This window comes from Ochlerotatus camptorhynchus, unplaced genomic scaffold (assembly GCF_037179485.1).
Source record: "Ochlerotatus camptorhynchus isolate MF236.1 unplaced genomic scaffold, CSIRO-AGI_Acam_v1.1 ptg000328l, whole genome shotgun sequence".
NCBI lineage: Eukaryota > Metazoa > Arthropoda > Insecta > Diptera > Culicidae > Ochlerotatus > Ochlerotatus camptorhynchus.
The window spans coordinates 4,187,477-4,208,817 of NW_027040816.1; the positions used below are offsets into that span (position 1 = coordinate 4,187,477).

Sequence of the window (21,341 nt, forward strand, 5' to 3'; positions counted from 1 at the left end):
GACGAGATGAACGGGTGGAACCACTTGAGGCGAGATTTCATCGATACTGGTTCCGACTGTTGAAGCTGCTTCCACTCTTCGCTGTAGGCTTGTTGTTGAACCAATCTGATGAGTATTCTCTCCGCTTCTAACATCTCTTCTATTTTCAGCAGAGTAGAATTTGGCAGTCCGCTGGATTGTTTTCGACAGCTTTGAAGAAAACGACGGCAGTAAGCGACCACACGCAAAAGGTGCTGGTATTCGGAGAATTTTTCGACGAGCAGGTCGACGAATGACGGTTCGTTTGGTGACGACGATACTGCTAGGGAGATTCGACGTGCTTCTTCCAACGCATCAGAAGGTTGATCTTGTGTACTTCCAGCTAATGGCCAGCAATCTTGGGGTTGCCGAAGCCATTCAGGTCCCTGCCACCAGAGGTCAAAGTCAATGATAGTGTCTGCAGTTATCCCACGTGAAATGCAGTCCGCAGGATTTTCTAGACCAGCGACATGATTTCACGAGCTATTCGGGGTGGCGAGCTGGACGGTGCTATCGAGCCAGAAGTAGCATTTCGCGTCGAGACGGAGCGATGACTGGACCTTTTCGTAGAGTTGCGCTGCCAGTAGTGCTCCACTGAGCTCGAGTCGAGGAATCGATTGCCTTTTTAGAGGTGCTACTCTTGATTTTGCAGTGAGGAGGGCAACCTTGACTATTCCAGATGCATTAGTGGATCTGACGTATGCACAGGCTCCATAGGCATCGTTGCAGGTTTGGGTTGCATAATACAGCGTTCGATGCGAAGTTCGTTGAGTCGCGGCAATTTAGACTGGTAATTTGTCCAAAGGATCTGGTACTCCATCGGTAGTTCCTTGTCCCAACTCCACGAAGATCCACTGTCGTCTTTCAGTTTCCACAGGTTCTGCATGAAAACCTTGGCAGCAGTTACCGACAGGTCCCACTAAGCCAAGCGGGTCGTAGAGACGGGCGATGAGCGAAAGAGCGTTCGTTTACGGAAGTCTTGAGTGCGCGATTTTCAGGTGGAATTCCTTTGAGTACTGCCTCATCGTTTGAAGCCCACTTGCGTAGTTGAAATCCGCCTTTTGCTAGGAGTACATCTAGCTGGTTTCGGAGTTCAGTTACTTCTGCTGCGTTTCTCCCGCCGGAAAAGAGATCGTCAACGTAGACATCTTTCTTGAGAGCTTTGGCTGCAAGGGGAAAATGTTGACCTTCATCGTCGGCAAGTTGAATCAGTACCCGAGTAGCGAGGAAAGGAGCGCTGGCGGTACCGTATGTTCGTATGTCTCCGTCGGGTGACGGTTTCCAGACGATGAGTTGGACTCGGCAGTCACGCGGGTCGACAAGAACTTGACGGTACATCATCTTGGCATCGGCAACTACCATGACTTGATGCTTTCGGGAGCGCATCGTGATTGATCGAATGTCCTCTTGCACCGTTGGTCCAACCATCAGCGCGTCGTTGAGTGAAGGTCCGTTCGGGGTTTTACACGAGGCATCGAAGACGACCCGTAACTTCGTCGTCGTGCTTTCCTCGCGTATAACAGCGTGATGTGGAAGGTAATAGTGCTGTACCTCTGGGTCTTCGTAATCATGAATGCGCTTCATGTGTCCGAGGTCGAGATACTCGTCGATGAAAGCCTTGTACTGCTGGTGAAGGTCGGGGTTGCGGATTAGACGACCTTGAAGCAGATGGAATCGACGAACAGCGGTACGACCACAGACAAACAGACGTAACTCTTCATTGTGTATCTTCGTTCACGCATTTAACGGTTGATTTGAATATTATTAGTTCCGCGAACTACTCGCCGCAGCGCTGGCATCGGATCACTTTGACGTTTCTATACATTCTATAGAACTTGTATGCAATATTGTTTGCGAGTTAGCGAGCAAGCTTGTTTTCCGCGAGAAGCCTGAAAGATGTCGCTACTGAGGTCCTATGTTTTGAGATACTATGTTTTCAAGAAAAACTTTTTCAAAGAGTTACGTCTGTTTGTCTGTGGTACGACGGTTGTCACTAGTCAAGTTATGGCTATGAATGGTAAGCGGACTACGTAGCGTCCTACGAGCCACAGTACGACAGAAATGTTCCTCGCAGGCAGCTTCTTCAACGGAGTACGCTGTCGATGTGCTGTCTTCCTCGATTGTCCAGAATTTTTCCATAAGGTGATGGATATCTGCCACGGTAGCGACGTTTGCTACGACAAGAGCGGTAGACGGACTCATTGTAGACTTCCCAGATACTACTCAACCAAAGACGGAATTGACCAGTACCGGAAGATTGTCGCCGAGAGGAATTCGTCCGGAAACCTTGAACAGGTCGAAGAAGATTTCGGCTCCAATTATGACATCGATGGGATTGGTGCTGTCAAACGAGGGATCTGCGAGTTGAATGCTGGGTGGCATGTCCCAAGTCGAAGTATCGACTGAAGTAGCTGGTAGATCGATGGTCACCTTGGGCAGAATGAGAAATTCGACGTTGGTGGAGTACGCACCAACTCGAGAGCGGATTGTGGATGAAAACTTTTGCCTAGCTTGAGTAGACGCTTGTCCGATTCCTGAGATTGGAAGATAGATTTTCTTCCTCTGAGCCTTGATGCGCTGCGAAAACCGTTCTGTGATGAAGCAGCATTCACTTCCTGAGTCCAGGAGTGCGCGAGCGACGTATTCGACTCCGTTGTCATCAATTAAGATGATCACTGCAGTGGCAAGGAGAACTGTCTTCTGCTTATGACCAGTGGAAGCGCAACTGATGGATTCGACGACCGTAGCAGACGAAGACATGGTCGGATGATCGGTAACTGGAGTAGATATAGCAGGTTTCGGATGCTGGACTTGTTTCGAGTTCGACGAGAAAGAGGAATCGTTCGAGCATAGCTGAGTGTGATGACGTCCACGACACTTTCGGCAGTTGGTGGATGACGAACAATCCCTTGATAAGTGACCCTTTCGAAGGCAATTTCGGCAGAGTTGATGACGGCGTATCTCCTTCTCTTTTTCTTCCATCGAAAGTTGCGAAAAACTTCCACACATGTACAAAGGGTGATGGTCTGAGCAGATGACACACTTCCGAATATTGACCTGGTTGGCTCCGTGGCTCGAGACGGATCGCTGAACTGGCTTCTTCTGAACGGTCGACGGTTGAGCTTCGATGGGCTTAGCCTGGATGGATTGCAGCACCGTAACTCGCCGCTGGATGAAAGATGTCAGGTCCTTGAAAGTGATCGCTGGTTTGGTCGAAGAGTACTCCTCCCAATCTCGCCTTGTCGTTGGATCCAGTCGAATGCTGAGCATACGGATGAGCAAAATATCCCAATACTCCGTACGTTCACCTAATTGCTGCAGAACCTTGACGTTTGCCTCGAATTTCTCCATAAAATTGTGGAGTTCCGTTGCCGTTTCCCTTTTGATAGAGGCGAAATCGAAGAGAGTGTCTACGTACGCCTGCTTCAGCCGAGCAGGGTTTTGGAAGTGTTCCAGCAGAAGGTTCCATGCCACCGGATAATTGTTCGCACATATTGGGATCGTTTGGATGAGTTGAAGAGCTGTATTCGATAATGATGATCGGAGGTAATAAAACTTCTGGATATTCGAGAGACCGACTGCCGAGTGGACCAGCGACACATACAAATCGTGGAAGTTTAGCTAGTTTTCCAGTTTGCCATCGAAGACGGGGAGTTTAACGTCAGGCAAACGCACCTGCGATACCGATGGAAGGAATTGCGTCTCTGATTGATTAGGAAACGGGTGAGTTGGTGTAACTGGCGTTTTATTTCGGGCCAGTAGAAAGCCCTTGACATGATAATAAGCGGACTCAAGCGACGTCCGCTCCTTTAGGTGGGTCTCGATGGCAGCTTCATCGAGCGTCTCCAGCTCGCTCTGGACGGTATTGTAGTCTGACCACAACTTTATCAGGTTCTCAAGACGGACAGGGAATTCGTCGGCCTGCGTCTTCTCAGTGTAGTCGTCTACGAAGGTCTTGATGAGGCTCAGCGACGTCACTAGACTCTTCAGCCGCATCTTTAGCGTCTTGATACGGCACTCGGTCGACATTGCAGTGAAATCTGTGGACAATGGACCAGCGTCGCACACAAACAGAAAGTAAAAGTAGTTGGAAACCTAATTACCTTGTTGAGGCAATTAATTTGCCTTGTATTTGATAATAGCAGCAACCAAGCAGGAAGATGGCGTTCCGTAGTGGATTGTTCAGCTGGGACAATGGCGATAAGAAGCGATTCTTCAGCGGGCACAATAGCGAATGTGCGATGGCGGCTCACTAGGCGCTGGACTATCGGACTAGCGGAGATTCGACGGTATCCGGTTCGAAGGACCAAATGTCGGGAGCACAGCAGCAGCAGAAAATTTGTCTCAGCTGATTCTGTTTCTCAGCTCCGCACAGGCAGGTAAGTTTTTACTTACTTTTTCTTCTTTCACGCAAATAAACTTTATTTCTACTTAATTAAATGCTTTACTTTCACTAAATTACAATATTTTCTACGATTAAATTCACTTTCACTTTCACTTGTTTGTTTATCTTCTGCTTCGTACTGATGATGATGATTGATGACGTCGCTGTAGCTTAAGAGGATCAGTCCTGTCACTCTTCGACTTTTATATCAGGGCGCGGCGGAAGATGGTACAACGCCATGCTACCAATCTAAATTTCCCTTTTGGGCGTTTATCGCCTTCGATCAACAGGGGGTTTTAAGATGTGGCCGATGAGCAACAGATGGCGCGTCGATGCACTTTTGTTGTCACGGACATATGTCTGTTTGTCTGTGGTTGCGTCAAGTCAGCAGTGAAATATTAGCAAGAAAATTTCTCCCCAAAGCATATCAGGCATAACATTTGATAACGGCACAAAAGCATTTGTAAACAAACTTTCTAAGGCCCTTTACTCTCGAACCAAAGTACGCCCACGCAAACCAACAACATCATCGGATAGGGACAACTATCACCTTTCCGAAAGTGTTATTGGTTTGCGTGGGCATACTTTGGTTCACGTGTAAAGGGCCTTAGAAAGTTTGTTTACAAATGCTTTTGTGCCGTTATCAAATGTTATGCCTGATATATGGGGTAATAGACTGATGCAAAATTTGAAATTTTCGCTTCACAGTGTTCAAACGGTTTCAAATCAGGTCCTGATAAGCTTCCAAAAGTTGAAACTCATTTGATAAGAAACTGACTTGGCACAAACCATTTGAAGTTTATATGGGAAATTACTATGGGAAAACAAAACTTTTTGTTCATTGTCTTCTACCCTTTTTATGTATTGTACTGTTAACAAATTCTATTGCTATTCTTATGGGAATTTTTATCAGCTACAACTTTGCAGAAAATCGTTTTTAGTCAAATTAAATAGTTATTAATTGTTTAAGAGATTGATAATCTTATGGCAAGATTAAGCAACTGTATTGTGGGCAACACTGTATTCTGCAGTGTGACATAGTAGCCATGATTTTTGTTCTCTATTCTATGCGCCATAAACACCAATGTTGCCTGCTGAACAGATGATTGAGCATAATCATAAGACATCAGTGACTTGAATCATTAATAATTTTTGTTCCTTACATTTGATCGAAAAGTCTTGAACAAACTTGTAGCTGAGAAAATGTTCAACAAAATTTTCTAAAGTAGGGTGAACTGATGAATTTTGAGATCGATATGAACAGAAATTATGGTTTCTCCATAGTAATTCCCATATAAACTTCAAATGGTTTGTGCCAAGTCAGTTTCTCACTAAATGAGTTCAAATTTTGGGAGGCTAATCAGAGCCAAATTTGAAACCGTTTGAGCACTGTGGAGTGAAAATTTCAAACTTTGCATCAGTCTAATGCTCATTGTCGATTTGGCAATTTTTCACAAAGATAAAAATTGACAAAAACGAACGAACTCACCAAGTCTGGTCAAGTGAACATGCTGCCTTAATATGCTTTGGTGTAGAAGTCCCAAACATAGACGAAAATCACCATGTCCAGTTTGTTCAGGTGCTTATCTTTATTTTACAGCCTTTTCATAGCCAATTATCAAGTTCAGCGCTGGGACTCAACGATTGGTCGTCGGGTTTCCGATGAAGGTTATGTTTTGCTTCGGAACAGCTTTTCAGCGGGCAATTAGTAGGGACGTAGAGTTAGGATTTACTCTGGGATGAGATGCAGTTCTCGTAGCAGTTATTTGAGTGAACTCGCTGAATATAGAAACATAAAAACTTCACGGAGGAAACGAACGTCACCGATATTTTTTAGACAATAACAAAACAAAAAGTGGTCCATAGAACAAATCACTCAAATTGAAGAGCAAAGGTTTCCCCACACTTAATGTAAAATGACAATTTTGTATTTGTCTCAATGCTCAAAGTGAGGCGGCGTGGTTTTGAGTTTGTCATACAAGTGTAACCATCAGAATGCCATACAGACACCGGCTTCATACGTTGTCCTGGGTATAAGCGAAAACAACAAATCAAGAAGACTGGCAACTTTGCCAGAATCCAAGTTACAGATACAACGGCGCCGCGCTTGAGTGAAGGTGGAAGCAACGCATATAAAAATGAGCAAATACACAAACCTTTATTCTGAGGATGTAATCTTTACTATCAAATTCGTTCGAAGCATTTACCATTGAGCGGCAGATGACGCGATTGTACCTATCTCATAGCGTTCGTATGAGAAGATGGAAGAGTAGCCAGTCTTCTTGATTTGTTGTCTTCGGTATAAGTCAGTAGGATGCCGAAGGGTGTGACTCTATCTAAGATGCAGGAAATTTTTTGCTTTGCTGCGCCCAAGCTTAGTGATAGAACGAAGATTGATGAAGATTTTTAAGATTTCCTTCAAATAGTTGGAGAGCGATGTGAGTGGATCAAAAAAAAACAAGACAAATTTGTTATGTTAATATCTCTGTCATGTTACGTCCAATTTTCGTTCTCTTTAGATCATTTGAAAGGTATTGAATGGAACTTTTCTCGTAGTTCAATATAAATTTCAAATTTTGTGTGCTAAAAATTCACCCAAAGTTACAATATTTTTCAAAATTTACTCTGAAGAATCGTGACTGATTTTCTCAGAATTGGGTTGCCCAAATTTTGAAATAAAAGTAGTTGTTGAACACTTATGCTATACCATTCATACCATTCAAATAACGGAAGATCAAAAATTGAACGTAAAATGAGAGATCATTGAACAAAACATATTTGCATGGTTTTTTGGGGGTGTCCTTAAACTTATGATCGGTAGTGTATGACACCAGCTAGAAAAGATTTTGGATATTTTCGTTAAATGGATTTGACGCTACCTGTGTTTCATGCCGATTTTTTTTCAGGATTGATTTGTAAGGTTTGCTTCCGAGTTATGCTGCAGGAAGAGACGATGGAGCAATTCGATGCATGGTTGGTGAATCCAAATCTTTTCAACATTGCGAAGAAGTCCATTCACCAGGTGCGAAGAAATCGAGGAAAAATACAAAGTGTCCGTATTGAGAGCAATGGACAGACGTTTAATGAAATTAAATTGTCTAGCAGTTTTGGGACGACCTTCTACCAGCGATTTTACGGAAATGAAACAATCAATTCCAGATTTTTCAAGCATTTTACAAATAAGATCCTATTTTCTCGAGGTTGTAGAAGAAAAAATATTAAAATATTGTTCCACGTAAATGTTCGAGTGGTAGAAAACGTCATTTTATACTGCTCGAATGATGTGATACATTATGTTGAACGAAGGGAACCGAAAGTTGTCACAGATATTCTTGCAAAAATTATCAAAGTACATATGTATGGGTCACTTTTGAAAAGAAACCTTTTTAGTGGATTATATTCCACACACAGTTTTTATCACAGTTAAATTGGTGTTGCGGGTAAACAAACAAATTAAATTTGTTTAGTAACGGTGGTAACAATCTAACGCTAAATATTTCTTAAGTATTTTTAAGTATTCCCAGGTATCTTAGATATCAATAAGAACATTACATGTACAAAGCGAGAATACAAAGTTTAAAGTGAGATGCGCCTAGTCAAAGAACATGTCTAACTAGATACTCAGAAAACACTTATTTTAACCTTAAAAATCATCATTCCCCTTAGGATGCCAATTCTACTCCCACCACCAGATTGAAACCACCGAAAAATGTTTAAGACCGTGAATACAAAATCTCCGAACCGAAAGTGATGTCAAAATAATTTTGCTAACATCATCGTACGGTTTGAGGTAAAAAGTTAAACTGCCAACTAACTGATCAAACTCCAACCGCACTAGCCTGGTATTGGTTCAGAATGTATCCCCATCTAGATACAATTCCCCTTTGCCCGTTTGACCCACAATCATGAACGAACTACCTCATGGGAACTATCTACCACCCGCCGCGGGGGAAACAAATTGTGCAACTGACATTACAAATTTTAACTCACTCCCGTCCTAAATAACATTTCAACTTGCACGTCGTTGTCGACCCGGGTCCGCCCGGTGGGGTCGTTCCGTTGACTGTTGAGGCTGTCAAACTTTGATATTTCCACTCCCTCCTCCTCGATCGCTTCCAAATTTTCAGTCCCAACAAGTTCGTGATTGAGGCGGCGCCGGTGGTTGGGCGGTATCCATGTCTGCCTCACGCAACCCAGTCCGTATGGGTTCAATCCCAGTCTTCTTTCGAGATTGGAACAGATACCGACGGAGAGCAGACAAGGGGGGAGAAAAGTGAATATGATACGGGGTGTGTGTTTGGATCAGCAGTGGTAGAATCATCAGCAGCAGCTGTAGGTGAAACTACGGGGACAACTTTCTGAATTGAGATAATCACGGCCGGGAGTTGTTAATTAGAATAAAATAATAAAATACATGGAACCGGTTCGGTTTGGAAATTGCGTGCGAAACGGGGATGTGGCGTGGACCAAGCGTGCCATATGCTCTAACTACCTACATAGCAGGCGTTGAACCGTAAACTGTCGCTAACCCCCGTTTGGGTAAGCGTGGACTCATTAGCAGAGACCGACGCTTGTTAGGAGTTTTAATTTGAGGTGAAACCTTTCGGACGAGAAATTTTGTTTTCCCCGGAATGCATGACCGAACTGTACTCGAAAAGCATAGCACCTTGAACCATCTGGATCTGATTCAATAGAACTGGCAAAAATGGAGAAAAAGATCAAAGTTAAATATAGTAGGCTGAGCGAGCATCCATTTACACGTTTCCCACAATTGTGTTGGCAGCGGGTTGAAAATAAACAATTTCAACACACACAGTGATAAAGCAAAACAATAAAAGCGGAAAGGAAACCCGCTGCGGCAGTCAGGGTCAGAGATCAGACAGTAAAACACCAAAATATAATCCCAAAGCGGAAAACCATAATAAAGAGAATGGTGGTGAATTTTCCACCGTCAGAGCCATTATGAGAGTGCTCTGTATCTTGTAATGGATGTAGGCGACAAACGAGGAGGGGCGAAAAGCAGTGCCAAAAAAATAAAACTGTCTGTTATACCACGCGGCTTCATCAAATCAAGATTCAAAGTATTATGTGACCCCGCGGACCATGCTGCTTGTCGTCGTAGTAGTCGGCGGCGGCTGCGATTGCGATGCCAACACTATGTTATCATGTTGTACGAAATTGAATCTGACGTTTATGACGGAAAATGTAATTGTGTAATGGTGGTTTGAGGCTTGTGGTGTTTTTTCTTCTGTGTGATGAGATGGAGGATATTCACCCATTGTGAACCTTTTACTGTTAGTGGACCGCCTACGAATTGCAGTGATCTACCGGTAAATTTCTGATGGCACGTAAAAATATTCTGCCCCGTAACTTGGGTAGATCACCTTTTCGTGGTACGTTACAGGATGTAAGATCTACCATCGATTCCTAGTTCTGACTACTTAGTGTTGATTTTTCAGTAATCAAAAGAACACACTAAAGTGTTTCAGCGTTATATGGCAAAAAGTCAAAGTCTGGAATTTCAAACGACATGGTAGTTTGGGGATTAGAAACAACCTGCCAACATTTGAAGTGATTTGGTTCACGGGAATCTCTTACTCAAAGGGCTTGAAGTTTGTATGGGGTAAATCGACAAAATGTATGGGGGAACGAGGCACAAAATGTAGATCATTTGGAGTATTGGGAACATCCGAATCTGAGCTATCCCCGAAAAGTTATTTGCGTTGCAAATGAACACCACCTGCCTTACTTTTGTGGAGGGCCTAACGCGCTTTGTGCAGTTTGTACACGGATAGAAATCTCCTTATACCTTTTGGCAAATTTCCACTGCTGATTATTCATAAAATGTATAAGTCAACTAATAAGCAGACGCCTTGCAAAAAGTTAATAAAGATTATGTGTCAAATGAAATGTATAAGCGGTCACACATACCTTTTATGCATTCTAATAGGACCTATGTGGTTTGTCTTATGGAATGTATAAGGCTGATGCTTTGGCAAAAATGTATAAGTGAAACACATGAATTAAATAATTGATTTTCGTTTCGTGTATGCTTACAAACAGGGTGTTTTCATGGGAATATTTTTTTTTTGTTTCACCATGAAATTGGCTGAAATCTTCACATTGAGTAGACAAATGTTCGAAATTATGGTCTACTGAAAATTTTAACAGATTGGCCAAGTGGTTCCGGATTTATTCCGGATTTCCGAGAGGCCATCGGTGGGAGAAAAGGTACGATCTTTAGAAAAAAAATTGTAATTGCAATGGAAATTTAAATTCCAAAATCGTGGCTAATCTTCAAACGCATCGTTCAAAATGGTGAAAGAAAAATTGTTACAATTGCAATGAAAATTTTAATTCCAAGATGGTGGTTGATGGTGGCAGTGGTGTTTTGAATATAGCGGGTCTTTGATAAAATCGCCAATCTTCTTGAATGCATTATTTTTGTAAAGACAATCCAAATTCCAAGCTGGTGGTTGATTTTAAAATTGGTGGATCCAAGCTAGTGGATGATTTTCAAACTGGTGGATTCAAAATGGTGGGACGTTGATAAAATGTTTTATCCTTTTGATTGAAATATTGTTGTAATGGTAATGACAATTTCAATTACAAGATTGTGGGACGATGATAAAATGATCCATGTTGTTAACGCAAGCCCTAGCAATGAATTCTCCTTGATATATAAGACCTATATTGATCTCACTCGATCACTTGCGATCAATACCTACCTTACCATTAGCCTTCGGATAACGTACACGTCGATAAAACTATTTTGCGATAATTGGAGGAGTGTAATAAAAACAAGTAAAGTTAAATAAATTGACCTTTCTTTAAACGCTAATTCAGTCGCGATTTTTTAGTGCCCGCGAAAGAAATATTGTTCAATTGTAATCTAATTTTGAAAATCAAAGGTATGATAATTCCGCCATTGAAATGATTTTTTCAATGTCAAAATGGCAGTTGATTTTCATAATTTATTTATTTATTTATTTATTTATTTAATTAAATCTTCAACATAATGTTGTACAGATATTTTCTAGGCTAGGTGTCGAATTCTATGTCTGTAAGTAGACTTACTAATGTTAAAATCATATACATCAAACGTTTCATTAAACACACGACAGCACAAAGTCCACGGTTCGTTGAATCCATAGTTGGTCCGATGGGTAGGTTGCCACAGGAGCGTGTAACTACGTAGAACTCTTTGAGGAGCATTGATATAGATTTAGCTCACAAGAGAGTTGCAATCCACGTCACCGTTAAGCAATCCAAACACGAAGAGTCGCTGAAGTAGTTTCCTCCTTGCTGCCAACGTGTCCAGGTCAATCAGCCTGCACCGTTCTTCGTAAGGCGGCAAATTTACCGAATCGTTCCAAGGCAGAACACTTAAAGCGTATCTTACGAAGTTTCGCTGAATGGCTTCGATTCTGTTAGCTTGAATAGCGTGAAAGGGTGCCCACACAACAACAGTATACTCTAGAAGACTGCGGACGAGAGCACAGTATAGTGATTTCAGCGCGTAGATGTCCTGGAATGCGTTTGTGTTTCGTTTCAAGAAACCTAATGTGGCGAATGCTTTAGCAGTTATCATGGAGATGTGCTCATTGAATCTGACTTTAGAGTCGATGATAACACCCAAATCCTTAACTGAAGAAACGAAGAGCAAACTACTGAGTCCTATCCTATAGTCATGTCGTAAGGGCTCGCGTGAACGGCTAAAAGATATTGCGCAGCATTTTGTGACATTAACCTGCATACCGTTCAATGTACACCAGCGCAAAAGGGAATCAATATCCTTCTGGAGTGCGCAACAGTCAAGTCTTGACTTAATTGTACGAAAGATCTCTAAGTCATCGGCGAACAAAAGTTTCGAAGAACACAGTCGACTACACAGATCGTTCACGAACAGGATGAAAATTAAAGGCCCCAAATGGCTACCTTGGGGAACGCCAGAGGGTATCTCGAAACTAGGCGAATTAAAGGGTGATACGGTCAAAATTTGGTCAAGGGAAAACGCGTGTAAATCGGTGAAATCGTTTATTTAAAAAATCAAATTAAATTTCTTTTTCAAGTTCAATTAGTATAAAATTCAGGAAAAATATTCAGTTAGGCTTCCGCTTTTCCAAATCCGAATTGCCGGGCCTTACGCTTGACCCCTGCCATCAGATTTTGTACAGCCACCTTGTCCATCTTCTTCGCCGCAGAAAGCCAGTTTGCCTTGAACTGCTGCTCGCCCTTAGCAGTTTTTTGGTCTTCTTTAGGTTCCGCTTGACAATAGCCCAGTATTTCTCAATTGGGCGGAGCTCTGGCGTGTTGGGAGGGTTCTTGTCCTTGGGAACCACCTGCACGTTGTTGGCGGCGTACCACTCCATGGCCTTTTTACCGTAATGGCAAGATGCCAAATCCGGCCAAAACAGTACGGAACAACCGTGTTTCTTCAGGAAAGGCAGCAGACGTTTATTCAAACACTCTTTCACGTAAATTTCTTGGTTGACAGTCCCGGAAGCTATGAAAATGCTACTTTTCAAGCCACAGGTACAGATGGCTTGCCAAACCAGATATTTCTTTGCGAACTTGGACAGTTTCATGTGCTTGAAAACATCTGCTACCTTTCCTCTTCCTTTTGCCGTATAAAACTCCTGTCCCGGAAGCTGCTTGTAGTCGGCTTTGACGTAGGTTTCGTCGTCCATTACCACGCAGTCAAACTTCGTCAGCATCGTCGTGTACAGCCTCCGGGATCGCGCTTTGGCCGTCGTATTTTGTTTATCATCGCGATTTGGAGTCACTACCTTCTTGTAAGTCGATAGTCCGGCTCGTTGTTTGGCTCGATGCACGGTTGTAGACGATACACACAGCTTATTTGCGGCATCTCGGAGAGAGAGGTTAGGGTTTCGCTTGAAACTACCGGCAACTCTCTTTGTCGTCTCAGCGGCTTCCGGTTTTCGATTTCCCCCCGATCCAGACTTCCTGGCTGTCGACAAACGTTCCCCAAACACTTTAATTACATTTGTATCGGTTGATTTGGCAACTTTTAGCGATTTTGCCAACTTTGCGTGCGAGTAGCTCGGATTTTCGCGATGCGCGAGCAAAATTTTGATACGCTGCTCTTCTTGCTTGGACGGCATTTTGACAACTGAAGAGTGAATTCCAAAATCAAAATAGGAGCAACATTCTACACACACACACCTTCAAAATGAGGGGTGTTCAGGTTTTTTAAATGCAAAATTGAAAGAAATACGTCAAGTTGATATTGACCAAATTTTGACCGTATCAGCCTTTAACACCGTTAATGCTCACATAGGCTTAGCGGTCAGTTAAGTAGACTGTAGCCGAGTTGACAAACATCATTAAGTTGGTTGTTGTAGAGCGTTTCCTCACGAAGCCGTGCTGATGTTCGGTAATTATTGGCCTAACCGCTTGATATACGACCTCATATACGATCTTCTCCAAAGCTTTTGAGAGGCAGCTTAGAATCGAAATTCTGCGATAATTTTCAACGTTGTGGATGTTTCCAGCTTTGTGAATAGGTGTGATGGACGCAACCTTCTACATTGTGGGGAAAACACCACTAACTAGCGAACGATTGAAGCTAATCGACACAGGTGAAGCGAGAGATGCAGAAAATTTCTTAGTGAACGATGGCGGCAAACAGTCTGGACCAGGGCCTTTAGAAGGATCTACAGATGAAATAACTTTCATCACCTCTTCAACAGATACATCCAACTGCGGCAAATGCAAGTTGTAATGAACTATGCTGCTCATCCAGTCACGACGATCATCCGGAGAATGAGCGGGAGGGGTAGTCGAAAAAACATCCTTGAAGAATTTTGCGAAGAGATCAGAAGCTTCTTCCGCGGTGGATTCAAGATGGAGGATGATTTTCAAAATGGTAGATTAAAAAATATAGGTCTTTGATAAATTGACCTAAAGGTGGTCGGTAGACTGATGCAAAATTTGACATTTTCGCTCCACAGTGCTCAAGCGGTTCCAAATCGGGTCTAGATTAGCCTCCCAAGATTTGAACTGATTTGGTAAAAAAAACTTACTGGGCACAAACCATTTGAAGTTTGTATGAAGATTACTATGGAGAAACCAAACTTTTTCTTCGTAGTCTTCTATCCTTCATTCATAATGCACCGTAAAAAATTCCTATAGCTATTCTTATGGAAAATTTTCTTAGCTACAACTTTGCGGAATATTGTTTTTTTGCCAAACATCAAATTAAATAGCTATTAATTGTTCAAGAGATTGATAATTATATGGCATGCTTGATCAGTGGGCAACACTGTATTCTGCAGTCTGTCATAGTAGCCATGATATTTTAGCTCTATTCTACGCGCTAGAAACACCAATGTTGCCTGCTGAGCAGTTGATTGAGCATAATCATAAGTCAATAGTGACTTGAATCATTAATAACTTTTGATCCTTACATTTATCGAATAATGGTTTGCAACAAAGTTGTAGCTGTGAAAATTCACTACAAGTGTAGCTATCAATTTTTACAGCACAGTAATAGGGTTAATTATTAGATAGATATGAACACAAAATTGGCTAATCAGGAACCAAATTGGAACCGTTTGAAAACTGTGGAGCGAAAATTTCAAATTTTGCATCAGTCTAGTGGTCGGTCGTTCTGAATATTGTTGAAATTGCTATAACAAATTAAATTTCCAAGATCCAACCATTTTAAAAATGATAGAAATGAATTACAACAATATTTCTTTCAAAAAGATCGAACATTTTAAAAATGATCATTTCTGGCTCATTTTCAAAATGGTGGGTCGTCAATAAAATTATCGATCTTTTTGAAAGAAATTTTGTTACAATTGCAATTGAAAATTTAAATTCCAAGATAGTGGCAAACCTTCAAGATGAAGGATGATTTTCAAAATGGTGGTTTCAAAATGGCCGGTCTTTTATAAATTGGCAACCTTCCTAAATAAAATGCATTATTGCTGTAATAACAATTTCAATTCCATGATAGCAGATTATTTCCAAAATGGTGGATTCAATATGGCGCTAAACCGATGGATTCATGATGGCTGCTCTTTTATAAAATAATCCAAAGATGGTTCATTACTTTCAAAATGGTGGATTCAAGATGGTAGATTATTTTTAAACTAGTGCATTGAAAATAGTGGATCGTTGATAAAATGTTCGATCTTTTTGAAAGAAATATTGTTTAAGCAATGACAAATTCAATTCTAAGCTGGCAGATTATTCATAAAGATCCACCATCTTGAACCAACCATCCTAAAAATCAACCACCACACTATGGGCAAAAATGGGTGCAAAATTACCCAAAATTCAATATCTCAACAGCACGCTAAATTCCGGCCCCGTACCCCGTATTGCCCTAATATCTCATGAACTGTTTTTTTTAAAGACATAGTATTTTAAAACCATGCATAAAGTGCTTATGTTTTACGAAAAATAGAGCTGTGAAAAAACATTTCCTCCAAAAAGTAGGGGAAAATGGGGTAAAATGGTCCAATACACATACCTACAAGGCTCTCCGGTCTATGGGACCACGTGCAATCGATTTCCCGGACAATTTCCCTTGGGAAAAAATGTTTTTCATGGCCGGAATTCAGCGTGCTGTTGAGATATTGAATTTTGGATAATTTTGGACCCATTTTTGCCCATAGTGCACCAGCTTGGATCGAAATTTAACATTTAATTATCGGAACTAAAGATTATCAAGATTATTTTCAAAATGCTTTATTCAGGATGGCGGCTGATTATTAAAATTATAGGTTCAAGGCCACATGGGTCTTTTATAAAATGGTCGGTCTTTATGTATGCAATATTGTTATAATTTCAATGAAAAATGATGAATTCAAGAGGGAGGTTGATTTGTAAATATTGTTCAATTGCAATTTAAATTTCAAAATGGTGGGTTCAAGATGGTGGAATGCAATACTATTGTAAAGTTATGATAATTTTACTTTTGAAATGACGATTTCAATGGAAAGATGACGGTTGATTTTTAAAATGGTGGATTCAATATGGTAGATTACCTTCAAAATGGTGATTTAAAGATGGCGGGTCTTTGATAAAATAGCCAATCTTCATGAATTGTTGTAATGACAATATCAATCCCAAGATGGCGATTGATTTTAAAAATGGACGAATTTCACGCTAACACGAAAAATGGTTGGCAGTGTGAGTGTATAGATTTCGTCTACTTGAGCAACTTTGTATGCTTATTTTCTTTAAAAAAAAAATGCAGAAAGGCAGCTTCCACACCTGCGTAAGATATCGCACCCATTCAACATACATGGGCCGGGACCAACGGTTTTACTTCCCGTCCGAAGGAAGACGTGACCAGAGATGTTTATGCCTCAGAAAAATCCCACCGACCTCGGCTGGGATTGAACCCACATCCATTGGGGTGAAAAAGCGGTCACGCTTACCACTACACCACCGGTGCCGGCTCATCTTGAAGATTAATGAGAAAGATTTGAGATTACGTAACATTATTGATAGGTAAAAGCATAGAGGTAACTCTAAGACAAGTAGGTCCCAAAGAAACGTGCTCAACTTTTTGGCTCACCTCTGGTACTATCTTCGGTCCCAAGCTTGTCGAATCACCCCTCGAAACATAGGTAAAACCAATAACCCCTCATTTTATCTGTCAAACTTTCATAGCGAATCAAAACAAACATTGCGTAGTACTAGAATTTCGACTAGAATAGGGTACGTTAATCGTTTGCTTGGGACCAATAGGCTACTAAAGTGGTGAGCCAATTTAAAATCGTTAGTTTCGTATTGATTGTTGGTAAAAGTCTGATGGCAGGAGGAGCCTGTAAAATCGAGTCATTAATGTACTTAATTGAAAAACGACAAGGGACAGTCCTATGGAGTTGTACGCAATGGTGGCGTACATAGGACTACGTGGTCTTATATAATAAATTTTATTTGTTAACTGCAGCAGGAGCTTGTGTTTTGTGTAGGAATAGTAATTTGAGCGGAGTTCTCTCTGTTTATACTCTTTAGTATGACGCGCTTGACATAGATGGCCCACAGCGACTCACGAAGAGCTACTGATTCCGATCAATAGCTGTGCGGCTTTTTCCTCCTTCTATGGATGGTCATGTGGGCTGCAGCTCGCTGCTAGATGGCATTCTTTCGTTGTGTACTGGATTGAATAAACACCGTTTGGTGAGACCGGATGGAATTCAACTTTGAAATCTGTGTTAGGGAAATCGCTTTTCGCAGGTAATCGGTGATAATTTTAATTATCATAGCAACAGTTGCACATTCGTGCAATTTTCAATAGTGACACTTTGAAAAATGATAAAGCGTAGAAATATTTCTTATCGATTGGTGATAAAATTATTATATAAAAATTTTGGTTCAGGGGCAGCTGAGTTATTAACGTTCAAAATCTTTCATAATTTTGTTACATGTTCCATTTTTGGTTTCCACAAAGTGTACCCCTATATAGAAATCGCAGACATAGTCCTACGTCAAAACTTAGAAATACAGGTTAATATACATTTTTTACATACTGTATGTGCTTAACTGTCCGGAGTTCATCGCATTTCGGTCTTATTTTCCTCAGTTTAGTACAAGTGCGAGAATTAAATCCCATTTAACAGCATAATAAATCGGGAATAATTTTGACTGAGCCTCATATAATTAACGTCCTTTCAGAAACTAGATTGTCCCAAAACCCGAATATTAATGTGTTAAATTGCTTCAAACCAGTTAGTTCATTTTCCGCTAGGTCAAAACCCCCGAAAGCCATACCTTCCTATCGAGGAGCGTCGTCATCTTCTTGAAAATTCGATTCATTCTTCTCTCCAGACACTTGTGACACGTATCAAATGTTTCCACCATTAAATATCCAAAACACTGGTACGGTTCAAAGTGCTTCCACGTTTCGGTTTATCCAAGCCACATGCCACTATATCTTCAAAATGTGTGTCCAGACCGAAGAAAACCTGACACAACTTCTTTTTTTTTATAATTCAAACACCGGGAAACAGTTTGCACGGCACAAATGATAATAATCAACACGGGCAACACTGTTGGTTCCTTGACAGCCGCGGCAGCAGCAACAGCATTTGCATCCAAGTCGTCTGGGACATTTCACCGGGTGCTTCAGCATTAGAACGCACACACAGAATGATGCTAATTGGCACTGGAAGAACCCCACACCGGCGCCTATAAATAACACGCGATGAAAAATGGCACACGATCCTCGCTATGGGCACTGACAGACTGTTGTAAATAAACACGTTTTCAATTTTCTGGCTTGGGAACGATCGAATATAAATATACGATCTCACGGAATCCAGATCACACGATCCAGGCCTGGTCGAGCCAGGAATTTCGAAATTTTGGCTCCTTTCCCTGCCCAAATGCACTTCTTATTTAGATAATCTTTCACTTGTCACATTAGCCGACACGGTTGAGGTCAGTCGATTTACCGTCGTATCACGCGTTTACCGTCCGAGAGGAGGAAATTTTGAATTTTGATACAAACAAGTTCCCGATAGAAAACACGATCAAAAACATCTACCAAACTACGATAATAGGGACAAAACTACGTACTTGCTGTACGACTATTGTCGCCCGAGGTTGCGTACAAACTGCGCTGTCCATCGGATTGGGTGTAACATTTATAGGGCCGCTGGCCAGTGCGCCTGCTCCAACGACTTCGACCGATCGCGGACCGGCCGAACCGCCTGACGCATGCGTTTTTCCCTCGGAAGACCCCGAAGCCGACGACGACGACGCAGCTCCTGCCCCCGACGATGACGATGACGACGACGTAGTCAGCAGTTCATCGGCACAGCAGGATGTTTCGGCAAAATAATCAACCCGTAGATCTGGAAGCCCACATCCGGTGCTGATTTTCGTTCGTCCTTTCGAGGAACTGTCGTACTTTGAGGGCATCATGTCAAACTTGGTGGCTATCTGATCGAACTTGGACATTCGCTGAGGCGACACAGCCCCAGGCTGGCTGGGGATTTTCTTCTTCGGCGAGAATGCATCGATGCGATCCTTTTTGCCACGCTTAGGGGGAGTCTTCTCCAGCGCGTCCCGCTCCTGCTGGGTCAGATAAGCGTACTGCTGGAAGATCGAGTACTGTTCGGTGAAGATCTCCGACTCCATCATCGTCTTCGAGGGCGATTCGCAGTAGTCTTCGCGGTCGTGTTCGTACGGATATTCCTCCTCGACGGCGAAGCACTCGCGCTGGATTCGATCGTAGTCGATTGCTTCGCGATCGAACGGAAACATGGTCATGTTGGGATCGTTGTAGCTTTGACCTTTGGCGCAGCTGACAGCAGGTGCTGAGTTCAAAGGTTTTCCACTCTGTTGCTGATGTTGCTGCTGTTGCATGAATCGATCTTTCCGAGATTTGTACGGGCTGCTTCGCTTGGCGGGCGTTGCCGACATTTCCACCACCTTGGGACGGTTCTCCTTGTTGGCATCCCTGCTGGGTGATCGCTCCTTGGGGTAGTCGGAAGGGGAAACCTTAGGCGGTAGCCGCCGGATTGGGTTGGGCGAATCGTCAAAGTTGAACATCGGTTCGTGACTACTAGCTCTCGACGACACTGGCATGCGGCCACTTTTCGGCGACTTGGGCGGGTCGAACGGGAAACGGGTCGTCGAAGCAACGGGGGCAGTACGGGGCTTTGGGGAGGTTTTCGGCGAGAGGTCCTCGAGTTCCTGGAATGAAAGGAGAAGAAGAAAAAGAATGAGAATTATTATCACCGTCGACATAGCAGGCCATTAGCTGAAAACGATCAGCAATTTGCTAGCCAAACACATTCATGTCAGAAAATGTGGGGGAAAAGTTGACTTCATTATCATGTGGCAATGAGACACGCAATAGAGCCATTTGCAACGGTAAAGCGAGGAAAATAGTCGTGATTTATTCGTCCTGGACACCACCGAGCTCAGATTGATGTTGTGGGGTTTTTTTTTGCGCTTGCCATGCTGGAAGTTCAAATAGCGAGCGAGTTCAACGTTTATCGTATCACATGCAGGTAAACAACATACACACACACACCATTCGTCATATGGTAAACATTGACAAACGTAATTAATGCATGCATCACTCTCAATCAGGTTGGCGAGTAGGGAATTTGATGTCTTTTTTCGATGGGCTGTATTTATTTTCTGATTGAAAATATGTTTAGTTACACAAAACTATTCAGAGGAAAATGGACCATCACTTAACCAACTTGCAACGACCAATCACTCATATAATTACCAAGATGATCTTATATTTATCATTTTCCAGGATGATTTCAAGAACTGGCTGTGTTGGTGTTAGATTAGATTAGAAACGTTGACATCTCGTACCGTACGTTCAGATTTTGGTAATTATATGATTGGTTGGTCGTTGGAAGCATCAAAGCTAGAAAGTTAAGTGATGCTCCATTTTCTTCTGACGGTTGGGGCATGAGCACTAACTCTTGTCCTAGCCTTTTATGACTTATGGCTATAGCGCCATTACTCGCTTTCTGAAAAGAGAAGAGGGAAAGGAAAAGGAGAAGGACGAAGGGAAAAGGATTATACACGAAACGAAAATCAATTATTTTATTCATGTGTTTCACTTATACATTTTTTTTGCCAAACATCAGCGTTATACATTCCATAAGACAAACCACATAGGTCCTATAAGAAGGCATAAAAGGTATGTGTGACCGCTTATACATTTCATTTGACACATGATCTTCATTAACTTTTTGCAAGGCGTCTGCTTATTAGTTGACTTATACATTTTATGAATAATCAGCAATAGAAATTTGCCAAAAGGTATAAGGAGATTTCTATTCATATATGAAATCTATCAGCATTAACAAGTCTTGTCACTATTATCAAGTCATGAAAAGTAACAAGGACTAAAATGTGATCCTTTGATTACTGGAAAACGGTACGAGATGTCCACGTTTCATTCATTTATTGAATTCTGAAG

General features: G+C 41.9%; 1 protein-coding gene across 2 annotated transcripts in view; it reads right to left on the reverse strand.

Moving 5' to 3' along the window:
• Positions 1 to 21,341, reverse strand: part of LOC135708143 (uncharacterized) — a 508,021-nt gene that overhangs the window by 169,788 nt on the left and 316,892 nt on the right. Inside the window, exon 6 of one of the 2 annotated variants that reach the window (XM_065230121.1) lies at positions 18,965 to 20,086. In XM_065230121.1, coding sequence (XP_065086193.1) covers positions 18,965 to 20,086 — 1,122 coding nt within the window. Of the gene's footprint in view, positions 1 to 18,157; positions 18,912 to 18,964; positions 20,087 to 21,341 lie in introns of those variants that run through there. The other variant, XM_065230122.1, reaches the window with a different exon arrangement.